We start from the raw sequence: 27,083 nt of genomic DNA, 5'->3' as shown, positions 1-27,083 counted from the left end.
GTAAAATACAGGCCGCAGAAATGAGAGCACTAAGGGTTATCTACAGATGTACAAGGGTGGACCGAATAAGGAATCAAGTTATAAGAGAAGCATTGGGGTTTGAGAATGTGCTGGACTATGTGGAGAGAGGACAGCTGAGATGGTACGGACATGTTATGCGGATGGAAGAGCAAAGATATCCAAAGAAGTACTACTTATGGGAACCAGAAGGAAGAAGACCTGTGGGACGTCCAAAAATGAGATGGAGAACAAATATCCAGCAGGCCCTGTACAAGAGGGGAACTTCACTGGAGGAGGTTGAGAGGGATAGAAAATACGAGGAACGTCAACAATGGAGAGAGCTAACGAGACGTGGCAACTGACAGACCTATCAGGTCTAACAGGAGGAGGGTGAGAAGGAGAAGAAGGAAGGAAATTGAGGGTATAGATTAAGGTGGAAATGTACATGAATTTGAGGCTAGGTAGAGGAGGGGCGGGTCACCGATTAAGTGAAGTGGCAATTGCTGTGAATATGGTGCGTCTTGCTACGTTGCTTCTGACCCAGGGTAGTGGGCGAGATGCAGGGATGACCCATCATCCAGGAGGAGCCAAGAAAAGAGGGAGGGAGGGGGATGGATGGGAGTGGAGTATGTTGGGGATGGAATGGGTGGGAGTGGATTTTATGCCTTTGATTTTTGGGCTACCTCCCTTGTTAGGGGGAAAAAGCCTTTGGTATGTATATGGAAAAGTGTATTTCTTCACGGCCCTTTGACATGTGGTCTTTCTCTGTGTCACCGCAGGTCTTCTGCAAGAGAGACAAGGGGCAACGGGAAGGATGGATCAACGGATGACTGGGTCGTAGTAGTAGTAGGAAAAGGGAAATCCAGGCGAAATTGATACGGGAGACCTCAGGCCTGGTCTGGAGATCAAAGGGTTGACGATCTCCAGACGAGAGTGGGGACGTTGGCAGAATTGGAAAATGGGTGACAATTCTCCAACGTCTGGGGCCCCCTGCTGGCAGGCAGGCAGGCACTCGTCATTGGACCCCGTACGAGTATTTGTTCAGTGACACAAATCATACGCGTATTTGTTCAGTGACACGAGTCGGGTGATCCTTGCATTCGTTTCTCCTCCCAAGAAGCTGGTGGAAGTTTCAGTCGAGAGGTTGGCGATGGTGTGCAGCAACTTCAGCACTGCCGTCACAGGGCTGCTGGAAGGAAGGCAGGGAGGTCCTGCGGTATCTTATGGTTGACGTCCAGGTGGACCAGTTGCATCAGGACCTGGACACAGAGAACTGGAGGGCGGCTGAACAGGTCTGTATTCGTTTTTGTACCTCTGCTTCTTCTTCCCCTCCCTCTCTCGCCTTTCCCCTTTAAAACCCTCCCCTTTCCTCCATTTCCCTCTCCTCTCCTCTCTTCTTGTCTCTCCTCTCGAGGGAGAGGAGAGACAAGAGGAGCGGAGATAGGGGAACTGACCTCCTCTCCTCTCTCCTCCCATCTCATATCCACTCTCCTCTCCCCTTCTCTCTCTTCTCCTCTCCCCCTTCTCTCTCTTCTCATCTCCTCTCCTCCTCTCTATTCTGCTCTGCTCCTACTCTCCTCTCCTCCTTCTCTCTACTCTCCTCCTTGCTTGTCTCTCCTCTCCTCTCAGTAGAGGGGAGAGGGGATGGGGGAGGAGAGAAGGACAGGAGAGGGAAGGGGGAGGAGAAATTTTCTCTCCTCCCCCTCCCCTCTCCTCTCGTCTCTCTCTCCTCCTCCCGTCTCGAGAGGAGGGAGGAGACAAGAGGAGAGGGGACAGAAGAGGGAGGGTAGAGAGGAGGGGGAGGAGAGAAGGACAGAAGGGGGAGGGTAGGAGAGAGGAGAGGAGGGGAGGCGAGGAGAGGAGAGAGGACGGAAGAGGGGAGGTTCCCTCCTCGTCCTCTCTCTTCCCCCTCCCCTCTCCCGTCCTTTCTCCTCCCCCTCCTCTCTCCTTCTTTCCTCTCCTCTCGTGAGGAGAGGGGAGGAGAGAAGGACAGAAGGGGGAGGAGATGAGAGAGACGAGGAGGGGAGGAGGAGGAGAGGGGAGGTGGAAGAGAAATTTTCTCCTCCCCCTCCTCTCTCCTTCTTTCCTCTCCTCTCGTGAGGGGAGGGGACAGAAGAGTAGAGAGGGGAGAGAACAGGAGAGGGGAGGAGAGTGGACGGGGGAGGAGAGGAGATAAGACGGTCGAGGGGAGGGGGAAGAGAAATTTTCTCCTCCCCTCTCTACTCTTCTGTCCCCTCTCCACTCGTCTCCTCACGAGAGGAGAGGGAAGAGGGTAGAAGAGAGGGGAGGAGAAAATTTCTCTTCCCCCTCCCCTCTCCCGTCCTATCTCCTCTCCTGTTCTCTCCCCTCTGCTGTCCTCTCTCTTCCCCTCTTTTCTCGTATCTCCTCCCGTCTCCATTCTCCTACCCTCTCCCCTCTCCTGTCCTCTCTCCTACCCTCCCCCTTCTGTCCTTCTCCTCCCTCCTCCCGAGACGGGAGGAGGGAGTAGACGGGAGGGGGAGGAGAGAGGACGGGAGAGGGGAGGAGAGAGGACGGGAGGGGGAGGAGAGAGGACGGGAGAGGGGAGGGGGAGGAGAGAGGACGGGAGGGGGAGGAGAGAGGACGGGAGAGGGGAGGGGGAGGAGAGAGGACGGGAGGGGGAGGAGAGAGGAGGGGAGGGGGAGGAGAGAGGACGGGAGAGGGGAGGGGGAGGAGAGAGGACGGGAGAGGGGAGGAGGAGAGAGGACGGGAGAGGGGAGGAGGAGAGAGGACGGGAGAGGGGAGGAGGAGAGAGGACGGGAGAGGGGAGGAGGAGAGAGGACGGGAGAGGGGAGGAGGAGAGAGGACGGGAGAGGGGAGGGGGGGAGAGGGAAGGGGGAGGAGAACATTTCTCTCTCCTACCCTCCCCTCTCCCGTCTGTCCTCTTTCCTCCCCTCTTCTGTCCCTTCTCTCGTGAGGAGAGGACGGGAGAGGGGAGGGGAAGGAAGAGAGAGGACGGGAGAGGGGAGGGGGAGGAGGAGAGAGGACGGGAGAGGGGAGGGGGAGGAGGAGAGAGGACGGGAGAGGGGAGGGGGAGGAGGAGAGAGGACGGGAGAGGGAGGATTTCTCCTCCCCTCTCCCGTCCTCTCTCTTCCCCTCTCTCCTCTCGTATCTCCTCCCCTCCCCTCTCTCCTCTCGTATCTCCTCCCCTCCCCTCTCTCCTCTCGTATCTCCTACCCTTTCACCCCTCGTCCTCCTCTTTACCCTCCTCCTTTCCTCTCCTCTCGAGACGAGAGGAGAAGGGACAGAGAGGGGAGGAGAGAGGACGGGAGAGGGGAGGGTGAGGCGAGAGGGCGGGAGAGCGGAGGGGGAGGAGAGAGGACGGGAGAGGGGAGGGTGAGGCGAGAGGACAGGAGAGGGGAGAGGGGATGAGAGAGGACAGGAAAGGGGAGAGAGTAGGAGAGAGGACAGGAGAAGGGAAGGGAGAGAGTAGGAGAGAGGACAGGAGAGGGGAGAGGGTAGGAGATACGAGAGGGGAGGACAGAGGACAGCAGAGGGGAGGAGAGGAGAGAGGGGAGGAGAGAGAACGGGAGAGGGGTAGAGGGAGGGGAGGAGAGAGGAGAAAGGACAGGAGAGGGGAGAGGATGGGATAGGGGAGGAGAGAAGACAGGAGGGGGGAGGGGATGAGAGAGGATAGGAGAGGGGAAGAGAGAGGCCAGGAAAGGGGAGGAGAGGGGAAGAGAGAGGCCAGGAAAGGGGAGGAGAGGGGAAGAGAGAGGCCAGGAAAGGGGAGGAGAGAGGACAGGGGAGGGGAGAGGGGATGAGAGAGGACAGGAGAGGGGAGTGGAGGAGAGAGGACAGGGGAGGGGAGGAGAGAGGACAGGAGAGGGGAGGGGAGGGGACAGGAGAGGGGAGGGGAGGAGAGAGGAGGGGAGGGGACAGGAGAGGTGAGGGAGTAGAGGACAGGAGAGACAAGAGGAGATGGGAGGGGAGAGGAGTGGAGGGAAGGAGAGACAACAAGAGGAGATGGGATGAGAGGGTAGGAAAGGGGAAAGGGTGAGAGAGAGAAGGGGTGGAGGAGGAAGAGGAAGGAACAGAGAAAGAACGGGAGCGGAGGAAAAGGAGGAGGTAGAGAGGCAGAGAAGAGGAGGAGGCAAAGGAAGAAGAGGAAAAGGAGGAAGGGGAGTGAACAAAAGAAGGAGGAGAGAGTGAGGCAGAGACAGGGAGGTGGAGGAAAAGGAGGAGGAGGATGCAAGGCAAAGAGAGCAGGGAGGGGGAGGGGCATTCTACGTGAAGTGTACACACCCTCCTGACAGCTCGGTCACAGAATATTATAAAATTGATACAATTTGTTGGTTATGATGAATAAAGTTCACATACCAAGTATGAGGCCTACCAGGTCATTGAGGTCATATCTATGGCCAGGTCAATTTGGAGTCAAACTGATTGACCCTAAACCTTTGATAAGTCATAACTTTGGCCAGAATGCACCAATCTGAACGATTTTGGTACCAAAATGTTCAGGAAAGAGAGATCTTTCAAATGAGTGAAAGCACAACGTTCTTGGGACAATTTTGCCATGATGACCTTATTTTGAACTCTTTGACCTTTGACCCTAGCCAAATTGCAACTTTGATCAGCCTATTTTTTTTTTTTTCTTAAATTAGCTCTGTTTATCTTCTGTAGCCCCATAAAAAATAAAAATGGGATCTCCATGGGTTTTGAAAATATGGGTATTTATGTACCAACATAAATGTTATGGGTGCGGGAGTCGCGGCCCAGAACTTTACACCTGCAGTGCTATTGTCGGTCTACCGACATAAATATTTAGCTTGGACAGCATGCTGCACAAGCCATTGAAGCCAGCCAAGACTCAATCAAGAGGTATGTAACTTATCATCATACTTATTTACAGACTATTACCGCTAATGCTAGCCTACAAAATTTTGTGTTGTGTGAAATAAAGGAAAACACATGGTATTGTGTTGCATTTTGGTATTAAGAAGCAGCTATATTGATATATTGATCCAAAGATAAAAGACAACAACAAAAATAGTGGTTTATTAAAAAAAAAAAACATGGTTTAAACCACTTGGTTTAAACCAATCCACCCTGATTGGCACTTTTAAATATAGCTGTATAACTGAAATTACATATGCTATTGTGATTTTTGAGTGTATGATGCGTTCAGTTGTATGGACTTGCAGTTGCAATTGCAACATTATAATTGTGATGTGCTAATGACGAGAGCAGTGAAGTTGCAGAGAGAGAAAATGTATTTGTGTGTGCTGCTACTGCAGGCTGGTGCAAAGGATTGGTAAACTGGGAGTCGTGTTGCAGTGTTTGGTGAAGGTGCAAAATGCTGTACGGTGTACTTGTGAGTTGTTTATTCAGTATGAGCGTTTTGGTGCTTGTTTTACAGTTTTTGTGTTATCAAGCGTTTGTCGGATTCTGTTTGAATTTATAACATTACAGAAGCATACTACAAGTTGCTTCTGTCTTAAATTTGTATAAGGTAATTTCAAATAATATTTTTTATATTATTTATAAACCGTAAATTTTTGCTTTTTGGATCTTTTCAGACTCATCTTCAAAAGTACTGCAGAGATCCATAAATCCCTGCAAAAGAAAGATCTAAGAAATGTTTCTTCTCAGCTTTTGCAGAAGTTCTCATCTTTTCTTAGCAAGGGTGATAAGCTTTGTTCTGTTTGTAGAAAGAGGCTTGCACAGTTATCAATTGAGGAACTAACTTCAGAGGAGTCTCAAAGTCCAGTATCTGAAGCGGAGCTGAATGTGATGAATAGCCAAGAAGAGGATTCAGATGTTGTGGAAGGAGAAGTTGAAGTTGAATTACTGAACAAATCATTGTCTTTTATCGGTGAGAGCCCCTTTTATAAAAGGAAGCCATAAGGCATCCGACTTACGTGGATGAGAAAAGGTTGAAAGTTGAGGAATCTTTTAAGAGAAAGCTGGATTTGGTAGCTGGTAGTAGTTCAGGAAAACAAGATGTGCCACAAAGGTGTAATGTCAACTGTATGCCAGAAATCATCCAGTCTTTAAAGGATAAGTATCAACAATCAAGCCGTACCAATCAAATCAGAATTCTAACCAAAAAATATTTCTTGTCCAGTGTTCAATGGAAAACTTGCAGGCTATGTCACTGTGATTTACGATGGACATTGGTGGCTTGCTTACATTTCTGAAGCTTTTCCAGAATCACAAGAAGTGAATGTGAAATTTCTTCACCCGCATGGACCCTCTCCCAGTTTTTGCTTCCCTGAAATGGAAGATTCTTGTTTGATGGATATCTCTGACATTTTGTTGTCAGTAGAACCGAAAACTGCAACCGGAAGAACCTACATGATTAGCAAGGAGTCTTTTTTTTTTTTGAATACATACATACATATACCAAGGCTTTTCCCCCCTTCCAAGGGAGGTAGCCACAAAGGGAAAGGCATAAAAACACTCCCACCCATTTCATCCCTAAATACACTCCACACCCCTCCCACCCTTCCTCTCATCTGAGCACCTCCTGGATGATGGGTCATCCCTGAACCCTGCCCACCGCCCTGGGTCAGAAGCAGTGTCGCAAGACACAGTACATCCACAGCAAGGCCGCTTCATTTAATCGGCGACCCCCCCTCTCCGTCCCCCTTTGCATATAAGGAGAGGACGGGGAGAAATCCCTTCGGGCTGCGTCAAAATTTACTCACACATACTACCCCACCCCCCCGCCCATTCCTCCTCATGCAGTCACAACATCATCCATATACAACCACTCTCCACTCACCCCCGTCCTCCGTCCTCTCCCTTCCTTCCTCAACAGACATTCCCCTCTTCCCCAAAGCCCCCTTCACCCCATCCATCCACCTCATCCTAGGACGTCCCCTCATGTTCACTCCCTCCACATCTGCCTTCCATACCTCCTTTACTAGTCTTTCTTCACTCATTCTTTCCATGTGTCCAAACCATCCCAATATTCTTTCAATTTTCAAATATTCTTTCAATAATTTTGTTTTGCCTCTATTTTATTTTTCAGTATTAACCAAAATGTGTATATAACTGATTTAATGTTTTCGACATGTGCCAAATTTCTAAAATTGAATAAAATATCTCCAATTACAGCTTCTTTATTCTTTTGGTATAGGTGTTACAAGTGCTTTGTTTCCAAGAAGTGGCAACCTAGAAAGGGGGAGAGGTTGTATTTGGAAAGACTGAAATATGATGTGTCAAGATAAATCATACACTCTCAAAACGACTATTTACAAACACTATCTGATGTTATAAATGACCCCAGTAGTGACATAACTGAAAATACCACCCACCTGGTGGTACTTAAATGCCCATGAATTAAAAGTCTTTGGAGATCCCATTTTTATTTTTCCTGAAGTTATGAAAGATAAAATGGAGCTAACATTAGAACATTTTTGGCCAGATCGAAGCTGCAGTTTGGCCGGGGTCAAAGGTCAAAGAATTCAAAACAAGGTCATCATGGCAAAATTGTCCCAGGAATGTCGTTCTTCCACTCATTTGATAGACCTCTCTTTCCTGAGCATTTTGGTACCAAAATCATTTAGGTCGGTCAATTATGGCCAAAGTTATGACCTCTCAAAGGTTTAGGGTCAACCAGTTTGACCCAAAATTCACCTTACCATAAAAATGGTCATAGGTGACCCAGAGCCATAAAAATTGGTATTTAATGTTTTCTCATCAGACTCAACCTGCTTGCAAAAAATTATCAAAATCGATGACCTAGTGTCAAGATTTTGCCAAAAAGTGTGCACACTTCACGTAGAATGCCCCGGGAGGAAAAGGAGGAGGGAGAGAGGAGAGAAGGGGGAGAATTCCTTCTGTAGCAGCCTCCTGTGGACAGACAACTGGCCTACTTCCTACCTTCCATTTCTCAAAGATTTCTGCTTCCTTGACCAACTGCTGCTTCTTCTGCTTCTCTCCTGGAATGGCAGTGGGGGGCTGGAACCTCGTGCAATTCTTTGATGTTAATCCTGATGCACATTTCACACCCAGAATAAAAAAAAATAGATAAATAAAAAATAAATCCATAAATAAAAATAAATGTATTATTAAATTAAATAAAATATAAATTACAAAATAATAGTGAAATCAATCAATCCATTAATACAAGTACAGTGCATTCGAAGATCTGAGGCAGTGAAATTCTGATGGACATTTCATGCCCGAAAAAAAAAAAAAAAAGGGAAATCAATTGATCCGTTAATACAAGTACAGTACACTCAAAGAAGCTGAGGAAACAAAATTCTGATGCAAATTTCATGTCCCCCCCTCCCTCCCCCCAAAAACAATAAATAATAAATATATATATGTATGTATCCATAGGGGGGTCGTCGATTTAATGAAACGGCCTTGCTGTGGACGTGCTGTGTCTTGCGACACTGCTTCTGACCCAGGGCAGTGGACAAGGTGCAGGGATGACCTGTCACCCAGGAGGTGCTAAGATGAGAGGGAGGGTGGAGGGGTGTGGAGTGTATTCTGGGATGGAATGGGTGGGAATGATTTTATGCCTTTTCCTTTTTGGCTACCTCCCTTGTAAGGGGGAAAAAGCCTTGGTATATGTATGTATGTATCCATTAATATAAATATGGTACCTTTGAAGAAGTTGAAGTGAAGTTCTGATGCACGTTTCACATGCTAAAAAAAAGAAATCCATTAATATATGTATGGTACATTCGAAAGTTGAGGAAGCGAAAGATGGCAAGTAAATTTTCAGCAATAACCAATGCTTCCATCTCGACAACACTGCACCAAAGAGGCAGAGTTGGAGGAAATATCCAAGAATGAGCAGCAGATCAGAAGGATGGCAGAGGTTGAATGACGAGCGTTCGTCTTTTTCTGGGAAGCAATTGGCTTCTCTAATTCAGTGGCCGTACCCCTCGATTACCTCGGAAAATTTTCTCGTACCCCCATCCAATATAAATACAATACAAACATATGAAAAGGATTAGTGATACAAACCTTGCTGAGAAATGATCAGATACATTCAATTACTGAACATGGGTAATTTTTTTTATTTCAAATTAAATTTGTCAACTTGTAGGATCCAATGAATGTGCATTGTGCTTTCTCATGGCAAATATGTGCCATGCACTGGCCATCATGTCTCGTACCCCGGGATTAAGGTTTCGTAGCCCCTGGGGGTACAGTTACACCCCCCCCCTCTCCCCTGCCAGGTTAAGAATCACTGAGCTAATCATAAAAATATTGAGTGGGTCCAAGACAATTGGTCGCAGCCCAACTGGCCATGGACTAACCTAACCTAACCAGCCCTAACTTTACCAACCTAACCAAACAAACCTAACCTAACCAGCCTTATCCAAACCTAACCTAACCAGCCCTAAATCCCCTAATCCAAACCTAACCCGAAACCACCCCCACCAGTTTCCTGTGGCCAGTTGGGCTGCGACCAGTTGTTCCATTCCCAACTAGGTCTGTTGTGATGTCATGAGTTCCTAAAACATCGATTGTGGTCACAATGCCCCGTGTGGGAAGGTAGACAAGATGGTAGAAACAGAAGAAGTCAAATAAGAAGACAAAGAAGAAAAAAAAGTTGAGGAAGAGGAGGAAGAAAAGGTGGAGGTGGAGGAAGAAGAAAAGGTGGAAGAGGAGGAAGAAGAAAAGGTGGAAGAGGAGGAAGAAGAAAAGGTGGAGGAAGAGGAGGAAGAAAAGGTGGAGGAGGAGGATGAAGAAAAGGAAGAAGAGGAGGAGGAGGAGAAAGAGAAGAAGAAATTGAAGGAGGAAGAGAAGGTGAATGAGGCACAGAAAGGAGGAGGAGGAGGAGGTGAAGAAGACAAAGATGACGAAGAAGAGTAAGAAGGAACGAAAGAAGTATAGATGACTTCAAGTGATGTTATGAATGCTGACCACTTTCACATGTGTACAAATCTACCTTGGCTGACTACCTCCCTCATAAGGGGGACTAATCCTATCGGTATACCAAAACACTTTTCCCCCCTTATCAGGAAGGCGGGCCAGGCAAAGCACAACCTAGTAAAAGCTACCTACGTAACCACAGGTCACAAGAGATGAACAAAATCTCACCTCCAGAGACAAGGGTTGTTCTTCTGGACTGTACTGATGCACCTCGACTAGGAACGGCAAACCTGGACCAAACCCTCACTTTCCTGAAGACAAAAAACAATGGCAGAGTTCTTCAACAGTAATTTCAAACTAGGTTCTTCCATTAAAATATATGGCACACTCTCTCTCTTAAAAAGAAAAATAAATAAATGATAAAAATAAAAATAGATAAACAAATAATAATACATACATACACCAAAGGCTTTTTTGCCCTTACAAGGGAGGCAGCAAAAAAAAAAAAAAAAAAAAAAAAAAAAAAAAAAAAAAAAAAAAAAAAAAAGGCATAGAAACCACTCCCAACCATTCCATCCCCAACATACTCCACTCCCATTCACCCTCCCTCCCTCCCTCCCTCTTATCTTGGCTCCTCCTGGATGAGGGGTCATCCCTGTATCTCCCCATCACCCAGGGTCAGGAGCAATGCAGTAAGACAGCAAGGGCACTGAATTATAATAATAAAAAATTAATAAATAAATAGAATAAAACATATATAAATATATATTTATCTTCATCCTAACCCTGACCTGAATCTTTAAAGACGCAGATTCCACGAACTTGTTTGCCCGTCCTAACAACTGCCTGCAGTCAATCACGTCTGGTGGCTTCTCATGACTCTGTCCATCTGTGGAGGGCAGCTGACTCTCTGTCCTCGAAGGCTGCTGTCTGCAGTTGTTCATCTTTACGGCAGTTAATCCTCACTGGACTGATTCGAACTTACAAAACCGTTCTGAGACCCTGCCTTACATTCATGGTCGTCAACACATGGTGCATCTGCCGAGAGGTAAAGGAGAGTTTGACCTCTTCAATACGAGTCAAATATTCGCACACACGTCAGGTTGCCTGATCTATGACGATGCATCACAATACGCGCATTATAAAATATGTAGTGGGCACGTGTAAAGTATGTTGTACACTCACTATCCGAGTTACGACCTAGATCGGTTCTGACCAACCGGTCGTAAGTCGAAACGGTCGTAACTCGGACCGTATACATTCGAGGTGTATACTCAAGGACATATGATGCAGAGCGTAAATCCAGCTCAAATGTTTCGTTTGTGGCCTCATAGTAGAACATTCTCAGCGTATGCAAAATATCCAATACTCTTTGATTGTTATACTAAATAATAAATTAATAATGATAAATTAATAGGATAGGGTAAAGAAAGAAAATATATTACACAGGATTCTTATTAGAGACCGAAAATACAAATTAACACAAAGATACAAAATATAAAAAAATAGAAAATATGCATGTAAAAAACAAAAAAATTAAAATCCACTTTTTGGTTGCACGTCATCTACACTTCGTGCGTACGGTCGAGGGAAAGATCAGGCAGTAGGTCTGGCGAGGCACCATGGGGGATCCGTTGGTATCCGCTGGTCGAGGCATAATTGATCAAAAGAGGTTGAAGTGATAAAGGTCTAATAACATTTAAAATAATTCCCTCAAATGTACATGAAAACAAGTACAAGATTCGCTTCTATGCACTGGGCTCAATCGTCGCCTCCCATGCGAAACGTTATTTCATCAAATAAATATTTTATGCATGGAATAGTACAGTGAGATATATTGTCTTATTGAATATAAGATATTATACTTCAGAACTCCAGGAATATCATAGACTTGGGTTAAAGCTATTTGTATCCATGTTCGTACACTACAGCTTTCGACTTTCCGAATATCACATTGGTTTTGCTCAATCAGGTCAATTTTTTGAGATACAGCCATAGGCCTACCTGATGAGCTATACATATGATAATTTGAAGGGTTTTGAGTTCAATCCTATTTTTCTTGAAGAATATAGCGAATTATTCATATATAAATGGTTGCTTCTGGTGTGTTTCTGTTTGAAATTGACTAATTGACTTATTTCTTTCTTTTCAGGGTATTGATAGGGCTTTGGCATGACGGTCATGCAGGAATAATCCTGACATTTTCTGCTACATTTGCGGAGAATACATGCTGTCAATGCACAGGAAGAGCATCACAAGCTTTGTGAAGCGCGCATACCAGGCTTACTTTCAAGTCAAGCTGGGTGACCAAGATAAGTCCTGGGCACCGCACACGGTGTGCATGACGTGCGTGGAATACCTCCGGCGGTGGACGAAGGGCACGAAAACTTCACTGAAGTTTGGGATTCCGATGGTTTGGAGGGAGCCGTCTGACCATGAATCGGATTGTTACTTCTGCGCCATCAATACTACTGGCATCAACCGGAAGAATCGGAGCAGCCTCCAGTACCCCGACCTTCCATCTGCCCGCCGTCCAGTTGCTCACTGCGAAGAACTTCCTGTACCAGCGTGCAGAGAGCTTCCTGACAGCGACGACGAGGCCACCACTGCATATGAGGGAGGAGATACAGAAGAAGAGTATGAAACACAAGATGGTCCACAGCCCTTTTCACAATGTGAGCTTAATGATCTGGTTCGGGATCTCAGCTTTTCGAAGACTTCCGCCGAGCTGTTGGCCTCCAGACTCAAAGAGAAAAATCTACTCGGTGAGGACGCGCGTATCACGTTCTTTCGTAGAAGGCATCAGGACTACATGGGCTACTTCTGCCAGGAGGAGGACCTCGTGTACTGCCGAGATGTCGCCGGTCTTCTTGTTAAACTCGGCGCTCCTCAATATGATCCGAGAGATTGGCGACTCTTCAAAGACAGTAGCAAGCGCTCTTTGAAGAGTGTGCTCATCCACAACGGGAACGAGTTCGCCTCAACTCCTCTTGCGCACTCCACAACTCTCAAAGAGAAATATGAAGCAGTCAAGTACGTGCTCGACAAAATCCAATATGAGCAGCACCAATGGCTCATCTGCGTCGACCTTAAGATGGTGAACTTTCTACTTGGTCAGCAGTCCGGGTACACAAAGTACCCATGCTTTATATGTAAGTGGGACAGTCGAGACAGAGCCCAGCACTATGTGAAGAAAGAGTGGCCGGCGCGAGAGCAGTTAGTACCTGGGGCGAGCAACATCATAAACGAACCTCTTGTTGACCGGGAAAAGATTTTGTTCCCACCGCTTCACATCAAGCTTGGGTTAATGAAACAGTTCACGCGCGCTCTGGACAAGGATGGGAGGTGCTTCAACTACCTGTGGCGAGCCTTCCCTGGAGTGACCATTGAGAAGCTGAAGGCCGGCATTTTCGATGGCCCACAGATACGGCAGCTCATCAAGGACACAGAGTTCGAAAACTCCATGAACACGCTAGAGTGCGCCGCCTGGAGGTCGTTTGTGCAGGTGGTGAACAACTTCCTGGGGAACAAGAAGGCAGCAAACCACGCCACACTCATCAACAGCATGATAAAGAACTTCCAAAACCTCGGGTGTTTGATGAGTATAAAGATGCATTTCCTGTTCTCACACATGGAGAAGTTTCCTGAAAACCTTGGTGCGGTCAGCGACGAGCAGGGAGAAAGGTTCCATCAGGACATGCGTCAAATGGAGGAGAGGTACCAGGGGAGGTGAGACGCAGTCATGCTCGCGGACTACTGCTGGTCGCTGAAGAGAGACAACCCAGCAGCTGCTCACACACGGAATTCGAGGAAACGGCGATTTACGCCGTGAACTCCGAACTTTTGTGTCACGTAACGATTTAAAAAATGTTACCCAGTGTTATCATTTATTTTATATTATTATTTTTTTTTTCCGCATCAGACCTAGATATGGACCAAAAGGTCTCCTGTCGCCATGCTCCACCTTTGTAATCCTTTCTTAATGAACCATACTGCACTTGGTTTGACTTCGCCACCGGCAGGGTTTGAACTGCCATCCCCTCGACCTTTACCAAAAGTAACGATGCCCTAACCCGCTCAGCCTTAATGAAGACAAAATAAGTCGACAACCTACCATAGGATCATCTTGGTCTATATCTTTAAATTCCAATGGTCATATCAAGATTTGGGTTATATCATCTAAGTTATTCTAAGTAGAAAAATTAAAGGTATCAGTCAGGGGGATGTCTGCATAAGGGGGCGGAGATGGTGATGGTGGTGGGGGGAGGTCACTGTTTAAGTGAACTGGCCCTGCTGTATATGTGCTATGCCTTGCTGCATTGCTTCTGACCCAGGGCATTGGGCAGGAGACAGGGATGACCCATCATCCAATAGGCACTAAGATAGGAAGGGGGAAAGGGTCATGGAATAGGTGTGTGCCTTAGGCTTGGCTACCTCCCTTATAAGGGGGAAAAAGCCCTTGGTGTATATATATATATAAATGATATAATGATATGGTTTAACATCACACACTCCCCCCTCCTATCAGGAGGTTAGGATGGTGCCCCTCACAGAGGGCTTTGTAGCATGGAATGATTATCATTTACAGGTAAACGTCGACTTACGATGGCATTAGGTTTCGATAGAGCCATCGTAAGACGATCTCATCGTAAGTCGATCCCCACTCTGTTCCGTGGTCACTGTACCTAGCCTACCTGTATATTAACCACCAGAGATACTTAATATAGCCTATTAAACATGTACAGTAGTTTATTTAATTATTTTTATCCTTTTTACCATATTCAAACACTATAATATGTATTTTCAGTACGGAACTTAAATCTCGCGGGCAGCAGCCAATGCCAGCCGTACGATGTGACGTAATAATACTCGCATCATAAAATATAGTCACCGCTTATATCGATCGTTCTCTTTCACCCGCGAATTTTGAAAACCACAGAGAATGGGATTTAGGGCACATTTGAGAGAATGTAAAAACACAGGGGTGACTACAATAAATATAATCAAGACGCCGATATGGCACCGTCGCGAATCCACTTGCTCCTCATGACGCCTACATGTGCGGCACCGTATGGAAGGGGTTAAATTATCATATCGTCGTCGTCGTCGTCATCGTAAAGTCGAACAATCGTAAGTCGCGGCCATCGTAAGTCGACGTTTACCTGTATTTTATATATATTTTTTTTTTCGCATCAGACCTAGATATGGACCAAAAGGTCTCCTGTCGCCATGCTCCACCTTTGTAATCCTTCCTTAATGAACCATGCTGCACTTAGTTTAACTTTGCCACCGGCAGGGTTTGAACTGCCATCCCCTCGACCTTTACCAAAAGTAACGACGCCCTAACCCGCTCAGCCTTAGTGAAGACAAAATAAGTCGACAACCTACCATAGGATTGCTCTGTAGAACTCTGTGCTCTGGGTCCGTTGAGGCACTTGTCGAGTACCTCTTCTCCAAGTTGTCCAACTCGGGTCGAAGATTCTGCTGGTACAAACAGACCTCCCTGTGGCTCGGGATTTGGCTCGTGCTGTACAGAGAAATACAGGAAGGATGAGAATTAGGAAGATATAATGTATATACATACATACATACACCAAAGGCTTTTTCCCCCTTACATGGGAGGTAGCCAGAAAACAAAGGCATAAAAAACATTCCCACCTATTCCATCCTTATCACACTCCACTCCTCTCCACCCTCTTCCCTCCCTCTTATCTTGGCACCTTCTGGATGACAGTTCATCCCTGCATTTTGTCCACAGTGTCGCAAGACACAGCACATCCATAGCAAAGCCACTTCATTAAATCAGCAATCCCCTCTCTCTATCCCCTCATGCAGAAAAGGAAAAGACAGGGAGAAATCCCTTCGGGCTGTGTCAAATTTTTCTCACACATACTACCTCACCCCCCATCCCCCACCCATTCCACCTCATGGAACACATCATCATCCATATACAACCATTGTCCATTCACCCCTACCTTCTGTCCTCTCCCATCCTTCCTCAACAGACATTCCCTCTTCCCCAAAGCCCCCTTTACCCCATCCATCCATCTCATCCTAGGTTGTCCCCTCATGTTCACTCTTTGCACATCAACCTTCCACACACCATTCACTAGTCAACAAAGGATTACAAAGGCGGAGCATGCCGACAGGAGACCTTTTGATCCATATCTAGGTCGGATGCGAAAAAAAAATCATATTAATAATAAAATAATAAATAAAAACTATGATAATGTAAATAACAAATAAAATACATAAATAAATGCATAGGTATATTTAAATAATAAACAAACAGGTAAATAGTAAATAATAATAAATTGACATATAACTAATAATAAATAAAAATCAGACATGTGTCAAAACCATCCCAATACTCAACTCTATCTCCTAACTCCCTTTCCACCCCCATTCTCCTCCTCACCTCCTCATTTCTCACTCTTTCCAGCCTAGTAACTCCTATTATACTTCTCAGGCACCTCATCTCAAATACATTCAAATTCCTCTGTCGGCACAATCACACATTCATACAATCTCCTCTTAGCATCCATTCTCAAATGTCTATTTCTCATTACACTTTTTAACCCCCCAAAGCATTTACTTCTCTCAATCTACATTCTACCTCCACCTCCCCTCCTCCCTTTCCTGCCACATTTGCACCCAAGTATCTAAAACTATCCACTTACTCCAGTCTCTCTCCCTTGATACTCACCTCCAATCTGCTGCCACATTCTCCCCTTGTACATCTCATCAACTTACTTTTACCCACATTTATCTTCAACTTCCTTTTATTGCACACCTTCCCAAACTGTCACTAACTTCCTCAATCCCTCCCCTGATCCTGCTACAAGTGCAGAAAAAAAAAACAAGGAGAAATCCCCTCGGGCTACATCAAATTTTTAGTCACACACACACAGGATGAGGAAATGATCAAAAAATTTCAACTACACTAATAAGACCAAAACTCGAGTATGCAGCAACACTATGGACACCCAATACCAAAAAGAATATAAAGAAATTAGAAAGAATACAAAGAGCAACAACAAAACTGGCACCAACTCTTTCCAAAATGACATATGAACAAAGACTGTCCAAGTTAAAATTACCGACTGGAACAAAGAAGGGAAAGAGGAGACCTACTAACTATCTTTAGAATTATGAAGGGAGTGGAAATCTTAGATAAGTGATTTATTGAAATGGGACAATGGAAAAACAATAAGACATGAAAAGAAACTAAAAAAAGATTACAGAAGAGATCAGAAAAAAATAGCTTCCCACACAGAGTGATAGATACAGACATATACCAAAGCTTTTTCCCCCTTACAAGGGAGGTAGCCAAAAAGAAAAAGGCATAACATCATTCCCACCCATTCCATCCCTAAATACACTCCACTCCCCTCCACCCTCCCTCTTATCTTAGCACCTCCTGGATGACGGGTCATCCCTGCACCTTGTCCACTGCCCTGGGTCAGAGGCAGTGTCACAAGACACAGCACATCCACAGCAAGGCCGCTTCATTAAATCGGTGACCCCCCTCTCCATCCCCCCCATGCAGAAAAGGAGAAGACGGGGTGAAATCCCTTTGGGCTGCATCAAATTTTGCTCACACATACTACCTCACCCAACATCTCCCCACCCGTTCCATCCCATGCATTACATCATCCATATACAACCATTCTCCATTCACCCCTACCTTCTGTCCTCTCCCGTCCTTCCTCAACAGACGTTCCCCTCTTCCCCAAAGCCCCCTTCACCCCATCCATCCATCTCATCCTAGGACATCCCCTCATATTCACTCCCTCCACATCTGCCTTCCATATCTCTTTTACTAGTCTTTCTTCACTCATTCTTTTCATGTGTCCAAACCATCCCAATACTCTTTCATCACCCCTATCTCCCAACTCCCTTTCCACCCCTGTTCTCCTGCTCACCTCCTCATTTCTCACTCTATCTAGCCTAGTAACCCCCATCATACTTCTCACACACCTTATCTCAAACACATTCAAACTCCTTCTCTCTTCTTCTCTTATGTTCCATATTTCTGCCCCATACAGTGCTGTTGACACAATCACTCCTATCACTCCTTCATACAGTCTCCTCTTAGCATCCATTCCCAAATATCCATTCTTCATTACACTTTTAAATCCACCAAAGCATTTACTCGCTTCTCTCAATCTACATTCTACCATCCACCTCCACTCCACCTTTTCCTGCCACATTTGCACCCAAGTATCTAAAACTATCCACTTCCTCCAGTCGCTCTCCCTTAATACTCACTTCCAGTCTGCTGTCACTTTCACGCCTTGTACATCTCATCACCTTACTTTTACCCACATTTATCTTCAGCTTTCTCCTTTCACACATTCTATCAAACTCTGTCACCAACTTCCTCAATCCCTCCTCTGATCCTGCCACAAGCACAGTGAGTGATAGATACCAGGAACAAATCAAAGAAACAGTGAGTGCAAACACTATTCAAGATTTTAAGAAAAAACTTGATGCTGAAAGATACAAAGACAGGTCATGAGCATAGCTCCCTTCCCATTTAATACAACTAGGTAAATACACACACACAAAAAAAAAACTGTATACTGATGAAACGTAATCAACTTCAGGGGGAGAACCTGCAGATTTAGAAAAAGGTACGACTCACCTGACCGCCAATTCAGATTCTTGTATGGCACAGTACACTTCAGGAGACTGCCTTTCGTAACTGCTGCCCCCTGGGACCAGGGTCGCTATTGCAGCAGGTGCCCCGTGCCAGCCGAAGAGTGGCTCCTTGGTAAAACACTGAGATCTCTGAGGATGAGTCCGGTGACTACCTGGTCCCTTCTTCCCTTTGAAGTTGTATCTAGCTTTGGTCGTCTTTGGCGAGGCCATCAGGCACGGGGATGTGGATCGTGCTTGAGAGGAGCAGGTCTCCGATAGTGGGGAGACACCAGGTGGATGGAACAGCTGGATAAGTCCCTGGGACAGTTCTTGTGCATGCTGCTGGGGCAACACTCCACTTGGCCGAGACAGTAATGAGCATGGTTGGGACCGGGGTGCACTGGAATTGACCAAAGACGACTGTATGAGCTGCTGACTCAGTGATGCATGAAGATGAGGCAGTAAAACGAGTGGTGGTGGGGACATGTACGCTTGGTGTGGCGAGAGAGGAGCTTGAAATTGGGACAACACACAAGGCTGCGGTTGCGGCGACACGCAACTTTGGAATGCTGGCACGTACCCTTGGGATGTAGGCATGTATACCAGAAGTGGTGGGGGGCACGGGGGTGAGGGTGATCCAATAGGGTTGAGAGGGGCAAGGCTGACCTGTCGTAATATACCCCTGGTATGTCGGCATGCACGGCTGTGGAGAGGACCCACAAGGATGAGGGTGTACTGTGGATGGCTGGGATGAAGCCTGTGGCTGTACTCCATCCTCCTCCAGGAGCACCTCGATATCTGGAGAAGAAACAGTACTGCCGTCCCTTGTAGTTGGCTCTTCATATGCCACAGGCCTCTCCATAACAGAAAAATCATTTACTGTAGCCACCTGTCCATTACGATCTGGCAGATTCGTGTCTAAAATCAGCTCATTCTGTTGTGATTCCTCTCCTTCCAACAGGTCCTCTTCAGGTTCCTCCCAGCTCTAGTACAAGTCTGTTACGAAGGTATCTGGCGAAGGAGAACTGCCGCTCTGCCCGTCCACGTGGGTGTCCGACAGAGGTTGGAAGGTCAAGGTGTCCATCTGAGGGAGGTTTTAGATATTGTAAGGTCTTTATATACCAGGGGTGGCCAAACCGTGGCCCTTTGACCTTTAATATGCTGCTCATGGGAATATACTGGCCTATTATTTTATCACAGTTAATGTAAAAGGTACATATGTACATATACTTAAAGGCTTTTTCCCCTTCACAAGGGAGGTAGCCAAAATACAAAGGCATAGAAACCACTCCCACCCATTCCATCCCCTACATACTCCACTCCCATCCACCCCACCTCCCTCCCTCTTATCTTGGCTCTTCCCGGATGAAGGGTCATCCCTCCCATCTCTTAGGCACTGTAAGGTCTCTATTTACCAAGAGAGGGAGGGGGAGAGGGGGCAAAGGGAGAGGAAGAGGGGGAGAGGGAGGGGGAGAGGAAGAGGGGGAGGGGGAGAGGGAGAGGGAGGGGAGAGGAAGAGGAAGAAAGAGAAATTGAGAAAGAAAATGATTAAGTGAGAAAGAGAAAATAAGAAAGAGTGAGAAAGTGAAAGAAAAAGTGTGAGAGAATGAATGAGAGAAATTGAGTGAGAAAGTGAAAGAAAAAGTGTAAAAGAGTAAATGAGAGAAAATGAGTGAGATAGAAAAAGAGAAAGTGAGAAAAATAGAGATTAATTGATTTATGGAATTTTTGGCTTGAAGGCCAAGCACCGGAGCCGATAGGCCGTTCAGCACATGTCCATCATAAATGAATATATATAATTTCAAGTAAAAAGTAAAAACAATATCCATTCACAAAAACACATCAAAACAGGATACACTCTCAAGCAATCATACACACAATTTTAAATTTCATCAAATAAATTGACGTCTTTTAAAAATTTTAAAACATTCTTTACATGAGCCTCTTCCCCTAAAATTTCTTTTAAAGATAAATTTGTTAAAAAGTTTGTCCTGCGCTTATTAGAGTATGCAGGGCACTGAGTCAAAATGTGTTTAATTGTAAAAATGACTTGGCAAGTGGGGCACTGGGGGGCCAGCCTTTCTGCTCCACTTGCCATAAAAAAATTATGAGTAATATAAGAATGGCCAAGTCTTAATCTTGTTAAAATAATACTTGATCTTCTGTCCAAAGAATGAGACTTCCAAGGTCTCACCAAGGGGTGAATCTCTTTTAATTTGTAACTACCGTCCAGCCTTGTCCATTGTTCTTGCCATTTCTCCATTGCATAGCTATGAATTACTTGTTTGAAGTCTGTATGTGGGATTTTAGTGTCTTATATGGCTGAGCCTAGTAGTGGCTTTGGCTGCAACATCGGCCTGTTCATTTCCAGTGATACCCACATGGGACGGCACCCAACAAAAGTTTACTTTTATCTTTTTCCAGTTCTTAATAAGAATTAACCAGTCCTGTATTTCTTGGACTAAATAGTGAAGAGCCAATAATTCATTTAGACAGGATAAAATGCTCATAGAGTCTAAAAATTACAACATTCTTATTACATGGAATAGAATTAAAAACAAATTTGAGGGCGTTGCTGACTGCCAGCAGTTCAGCAGTAAAAACAAAGCTAAAATAAGGCAGCTTCCTCCTTAAAACTGTGCTATCAGATACAACAGCACAACCAACACCATCTTGGGATTTTGATCCATCTATATAAATAAAAAATTGAATCAGCATGTATTGATAAGTGTTCTAAAAGTTCACTTCTTAACTCTGCAGCAGTTCTATTTTTCTTGTTTTTAATAGGACAGATTACAATGGGGCATCGGTTCCACTGAGGGAATTTGGGAGGCGTGATCTCAGCAATTGTAACAGGAACAAGTCCTACCTCCTCTGCCCCAACTTCACATCTCACTTCTAGAGGTTTCGGCAGAGTACTTTTTCTTGGAGCTCTGTCTACCAGCTGCTTTACATATATGAAGTTTGGATGTTGTTTTGATGTTAACACATGAGTTGAAGCAAGACACTACCTATAATATATTAAGTCGCTGTTCAACAGTGCATATAACCTCGTTTATGTGATGAGTGAATGTCAGCCTTTTGTCCAAAAACAGACCCAAGTATTTTACTTGATCTTCATATGGTAATATGACACCCTCTAAGAATAATGTTGGTATCTCTTCCTTGCATCTTAGTCTAGAGAACCTAATGGCTTTTGTTTTTTCAGCAGAGAATCTGAAGCCCCTGCTATTAGCCCATGCTGTTGCTAATTTAATAACCTCTTGAATCTTTTGGCCTGTTTCTAATGTTGTCGATCTGCTGCACACAATAGCGAAGTCATCAGCATAAGCCAATCCATGAACTCCTGCGGGAACTTGTTCTAACAAACTATTAATGGCTATGCTGAACAGTGTAGGACTCTGAACACTTCCTTGGGGAATCCCTTCCTCTTGAAGATATGCAGAAGAGAAAGAAGGGCCCACTCTGACTTTTAAAGGTCAGACAATAGATCCTTTAAACAATTGAACATATTAGCCCCGATACCCCACTCTCCAAGTTGCTTCAGAATGCCTCCCCGCCAGGTAGTATCGTAGGCACTTTTCAAGTCAAAAAACACAGCAATGCTCGGATTCTGAACTGCAAAGGTATTCCGAATATCACAAGTGATAAAAAGTATGTGATCCAGAGTGCACTTATTTCTTCTAAATCCAAACTGTTGGTTAGATAGGAGATTTTTAGATTCCAAAAACCAAACTAAACGCATATTAACCATTCTTTCATGGATCTTACAAATCCAGCTAGTGAGATCAATAGGTTTGTAACTTTGTGGGTCATGAGAGTCTTTTCCTGCCTCTAAAATTGCTGTGATAATTGAAGTCTTCCAAGATTTAGGAGAAGATCCAGACGACCAAAATTTGTTCAGCACATTTAAACGGAATTTCTTCGAGGATATGGATAAATGAGCAACCATGGAATAAAGAATGTCATCTTCTCCAGGAGAGGTTGGGGAGGATAAAGATAAAGCATGATCCACTTCATCTAAGGTGAACAGAAGATTATATGCCTCCAAGTTCGTATTGGTGGGAGGAATAATCGTGGTCTTGTCTCTAATTCTTCTGAAGTCATGTAAATAATGCAGTGGACTTGAAATATCAGCATAGTGTCTTCGAAAAGCCTCTGCTACTTCTCTTGTATCTGATATAAAAGAGTCATTTATCTTGAGAATGGGCAAAGGAGATGGAGTAAACTTTCCTTGTACTTTTCAAATCCTATTCCATACTAAGGTAGGGGTAGAGTCATATTTCAATTCGCTAATAAATTTAATGAAGGATTCCCTCCTTGCTTTCTTGAAAATTTTCTTCAACTTTGCTTGAGCTCTTCTGTATGTTATCTTATTGACTAAACAAGGATATCTCCGATATCTCTAATAGCAAGTTCTTGTAATCTTTCTGCTTAAAGCACATTCATCATTCTACCAGGGGACTACTGGGTGTTGAGGTTTACCAGCTGTCCTAGGAATGGATGAGAAAGCACCAGAAAGTATGATGCCTACCAGATAATTATATGCATCAGAGTTACTAGAAAAGTCACTAGTCTTATTATTAATCTCTGTGGATCTCCTAAATAATTCCCAATTAGCCTCTCCTGTCTTCCATTTAGGTAAGCAAGAGGAGGGAGTGTTCTTTAAATATTTGATATGGATAGGCCAGTGGTCGCTACCATGTAGATCTTTATCTATTGACCAACTGTAGTCTAATCTTAAGGATGATGAACAAATAGTTAGGTCTATAGCAGAACTTGAGTTGTGAAAGACATCAAACCTAGTTTTGGAACAGTCATTCATCAAAATGACATCGTTATTATCAATAAATTCTTCAATTATATTGCCCCAGGGGTCACACCTTGATTCATCCCATAGAGGATGCTTGGCGTTAAAGTCACCCATTAAAATAAAAGGCTGAGGGAGCTGGTCAACCAAAGATTGTAGGTCATTTAATTCAAACTAACGGGAGTGGTTATATATGTCTAGGAGTCGATCTTCCAGTTCAGGTTCCAAATACAAAGAACATAAAGTGGTCCATTTAGTTGTAAAGATTTGTACTGCACAAGCCTGCAACACCGAATGTAGCTGGACACTTCTGTGGTTTACAGATTTGTTAACAATGATACCAGTACCTCCATAGGCATGGCCCCCAATCATAGGAGGAGATCTGTAAAATTTATAATTAAGTCCAACATCAGGGGATAAATCGCCAAGCATAGTTTCTTGGAGACAAATAGCAGACACATCATGTTCTTTAAAGAGAATCCGAACCTGCTCTCGCTGAGAATTAAAACCTTGAATATTCCACTGAATTACATACTTTTTTTTTGGGGGGGGGGGGGTCGTCTACTGGTCTGGTAAGAGAAGTCTGGGAGAGAGAGGGTCTACAAGATGGGTTCTTTTCTAATTTCTTTGCTTTCGCGGGTGGCATCCTCCTCTCTGACAATGGTCCAACAGACAAAGTAGAGTCTGGAATATTAGTTCCTTTCTTAACCCCTTCCATACGGTGCCGCACACGTAGGCGTCATGAGGAGCAAGTGGCTTTGCGACGCTGCCATATCGGCGTCTTGATTATATTTATTGTAGTCCCCCCTGTGTTTTTACATTCTCTCTAATCTGCTCTTAATCCCATTCTCTGTGGTTTTCAAAATTCACGGGTGAAAGAGAGAATGATCGATATAAGCTGTGACTATATTTTATGATGCGAGTATTATTACGACACATTGTACGGCTGGCATTGGCTGCTGCCCGCGAGATTTAAGTTCCGTACCGAAGTGGTTAAATTCCTTATCAAGATATGGGAAACGAGATGGAGATGAGGGTGGACTGTGGAGTCTTTTACTGCACACAGCTTCAGACTCCATAGCTTTGCTTCTGTGCACCTCAACCGAGTAAGGCACACCAGTCCGTGATCCCTTTATTAGGGAGCCCCCCCAAGATTGGAAGGTTGATTGATTGAGAGGAAGCTTTATTGAAGGAACCCTGTGAGGTTTCAGCAATGGGGACTTTAGGTGTCCCTCCAGATGGGTCAGGAGACATTCCCTCAACTGGGGATGAGAGAACCTCTGCAGAGGAGGGTTGAGGAGTACTAGAATTTCTAATTATTGGAGAAGAACGATTAGGTCTAATAGTGACTCTTTCGCAGAGGCTTGGGTTCAGCATTAACAGCAGAATTCGTATTAGTATTTACTTTTCTATTACATTCTAGAGTTGGTTGATCCTCATTGCTTCTGTGCACCTCTACTGAGTGAGGCACACTAGTCAGCAATCCCTCTACTGGGGAGTCCCCCAAGTCTGGAAGAGAGATTGCCTGAAACGAGGCTTCATTGGAAGAAGCCTGTGAGGTTTCAACAATAGAAACCTTAGGTGCCCCTCCGGATGGGGCAGGGGACACCCCTTCAACAAGGGGTGAGGAAACCTCCGCAGAGGAGGGTTCAGAAGTATTAGAAATTCCAAGTTCAGAAGAAGAAAGACCATTAGATTTGATAGTAACACTTTTACACTGAGGATTGGGTTCAGTGTTAACAGAAGAATTCATATTGGCAATTTTATTTCTATTGGGTTCTACAGTTGGCTGATCCACTTTATTATTTGTTTTAACAACATCACTGTATCTTTTGGAATTAGTAGTCTTTTAGCATGTCCTACACTCATATGTTCTGCATGGGCTTTTAGTAGTATTTCCTGTTCCTTCTTATAAATTACGCAGTTCTTATCTCTGGCATCATGCTCTTCTTTACAATTTATACAAACTGTTGCGCGGGAACAATCCCCATGTTCAGGCTGAGCACATATCAAACACAGTTTGTCCCTTGCACATCTGCGGGAAGGATGGCCAAAACCACAGCAGTTAAAGCACTGAAGGGGACGGGGCTTAAACTGCTTCACATAAACAATCTCTTTTTCTATCTCTACATAATGAGGTAGATCTTCACCAGAAAAAGTTAGAAATCATAGAACAAGGGATTTTAACAACCTTCCAAACATTAGTTGGGCACATTTCTAAAATTTCTTCTTCATCAAAGTCATAGAGATCTCTATTAAAAATTACCCCTTTGGCATAACTAAAGGTATAGTGGGGTTTAACTTCCTTAATGTCTGATTTCTGTCTCAAGTTTAGCACCATGGCAGCTTGTTCATAAGATTTTACATGAATCAAGAAGGAATTTCTTCCAAATCATGATACCTGCGAGTTAGTCAAATTACCAGAGCCAAGACTACTCTTCAAGAATCTTCTAAACTCGAACAAGTTAGCACGTTCCTTTGCAAGAGTGATAATAAGCCACTTAGCTGGACTGGGAGGCCTCTGCACACTTTCCTTCCTTGCCTCTACTGGGTTTTCTGGATAAAAGATATCCTGGTTAGGTGGCACTCTAGCAACAAGTTGGGCCGAAGATTATTTTTCTTTGGAATTATTATAATCCAAGCAGGCAGCCACTGCATCCTGATTATAAAGAAATGAGATCCAGACTAGCCAAGCTTTAAAGTTGTCAGTCAGTTAAACCCTGATCTCTTTAATTGGTCCAAATTTACAGAACTTTTCATGTAAGTCAATATAACTCTTATAAAGAGAGACATATTTTAAATGTAAGACTCTATGACTATTAGGGGCAATATTTAAGCTATCTATTGGTTTCTGAGTATCTAAAGATGTTTTTGTCACTTCAGAATCCATTCCAATAGTAAGTTTTTGGGCTACAGAATTATCTGTCAATGAAGTCTTAGTATTGCTACCGATGTCCTTTTTCAAGCCAAGTCAATATCGTCAACATTAGGATTGATCATATCAGGAGAGGGATTGGGGGGTTTAGGAGGAGGATCAGGTAGTGGTGGAGGTTTAGAATGTACAGTTTGAACAGCCGCCATGATCATGTATATTTCTGAGGCCACACCATATATTAAGAAAGATCAATACATAGAAGAAGATACTGCAGTTGCCTGATGCCTCAAGCAATAAAAGAAAAGTCTCTGCAGAGTTGGGAAGTTCCAGAAACGACTATTTACACATGCAGAGCCTTGGAGGTGAGTTAGAGACTTTGTCAACCCGGGGTTTGTCCTCTTTTGTTTTGTCCCATTTAGGATGGGTCCAGCGTATTCACTCTGCATGTGTACTGGATAGGGAGAAAGGAAGTCGGCAGCCTAATACCTACCTCACAAACATGCGTTCCCCAGTCGGTGAGCTTTCGGCCCTCACAGGGAGTAGTGACCTCGCGGTATACATCCCCACATGACTGGGTTCAGACATACAGCTTGGGAGGCACTAAGATACCAGAACCTTCCTTAACAAGTATTGGAGAAAGATGGTGAAAAAGGGGAGTAGGGTAGCAAATATGAAGGATAGGGATAGGGGAATTCACAAAGGAAAAGGGTGAGGGACCCCCTATCTATTCACTACCCCAAAAACCTCATCCTAAAACATCTGTCATAGGGTGAGGGCGGCAAATCCTATGAGCATTCCTGTCCATGGTCAAAGACAAGCTAGGGTCATCAACAAAAATCTTTTGGCTAAGGGGTGGGGGTGGGGGGGTGTTTATGGGGTGACTGGGTGTTTGACCTTGTTGAGGAGTTTCTTGGCTTTCGTAAGGTGCTCTTGTACCTTGAAAGTAAGTAG

General features: G+C 44.7%; 2 protein-coding genes across 15 annotated transcripts in view; both read right to left on the bottom strand.

Annotated features, from left to right (window-relative positions):
- The window catches only part of LOC143022662 (uncharacterized), a 62,783-nt gene extending 52,046 nt beyond the window's left edge, over positions 1–10,737 (bottom strand). Inside the window, exons 1-4 of one of the 3 annotated variants that reach the window (XM_076180987.1) lie at positions 10,596–10,737; positions 10,033–10,115; positions 8,583–8,625; positions 7,852–7,961 (exon numbers count right to left, since the gene is read on the bottom strand). The gene's annotated coding sequence lies outside the window, so the exon portion shown is untranslated. Of the gene's footprint in view, positions 1–7,851; positions 8,626–10,032; positions 10,116–10,595 lie in introns of all 3 variants that reach the window. The other 2 variants (XM_076180990.1, XM_076180988.1) reach the window with 2 other exon arrangements.
- Positions 10,706–27,083, bottom strand: part of LOC143022663 (uncharacterized) — a 42,808-nt gene continuing 26,430 nt past the window's right edge. For 6 of the 12 annotated variants that reach the window (XR_012966114.1, XR_012966121.1, XR_012966118.1 and 3 more), the window contains 2 exons: positions 19,114–19,531; positions 18,725–18,847 (listed from right to left, as the gene is read on the bottom strand). Coding sequence is in view for 4 of the 12 variants with exons in the window: in XM_076180991.1 (XP_076037106.1) it covers positions 10,786–10,842; positions 15,193–15,331; positions 18,452–19,323 (1,068 nt within the window). In the remaining 8 variants the exon portion in view is untranslated. Of the gene's footprint in view, positions 10,843–11,268; positions 11,449–15,192; positions 15,332–18,451; positions 19,532–27,083 lie in introns of those variants that run through there. The other 6 variants (XM_076180993.1, XM_076180994.1, XM_076180991.1 and 3 more) reach the window with 6 other exon arrangements.

The sequence above is a fragment of the Oratosquilla oratoria genome, unplaced genomic scaffold (genome assembly GCF_046742065.1).
Source record: "Oratosquilla oratoria isolate Oo_2021 unplaced genomic scaffold, ASM4674206v1 SCAFFOLD135, whole genome shotgun sequence".
Taxonomy (NCBI): Eukaryota; Metazoa; Arthropoda; class Malacostraca; order Stomatopoda; family Squillidae; genus Oratosquilla; species Oratosquilla oratoria.
The sequence above is the reverse complement of the archived record's forward strand: the minus strand, read 5'-3'. Positions and strand labels throughout refer to the sequence as shown.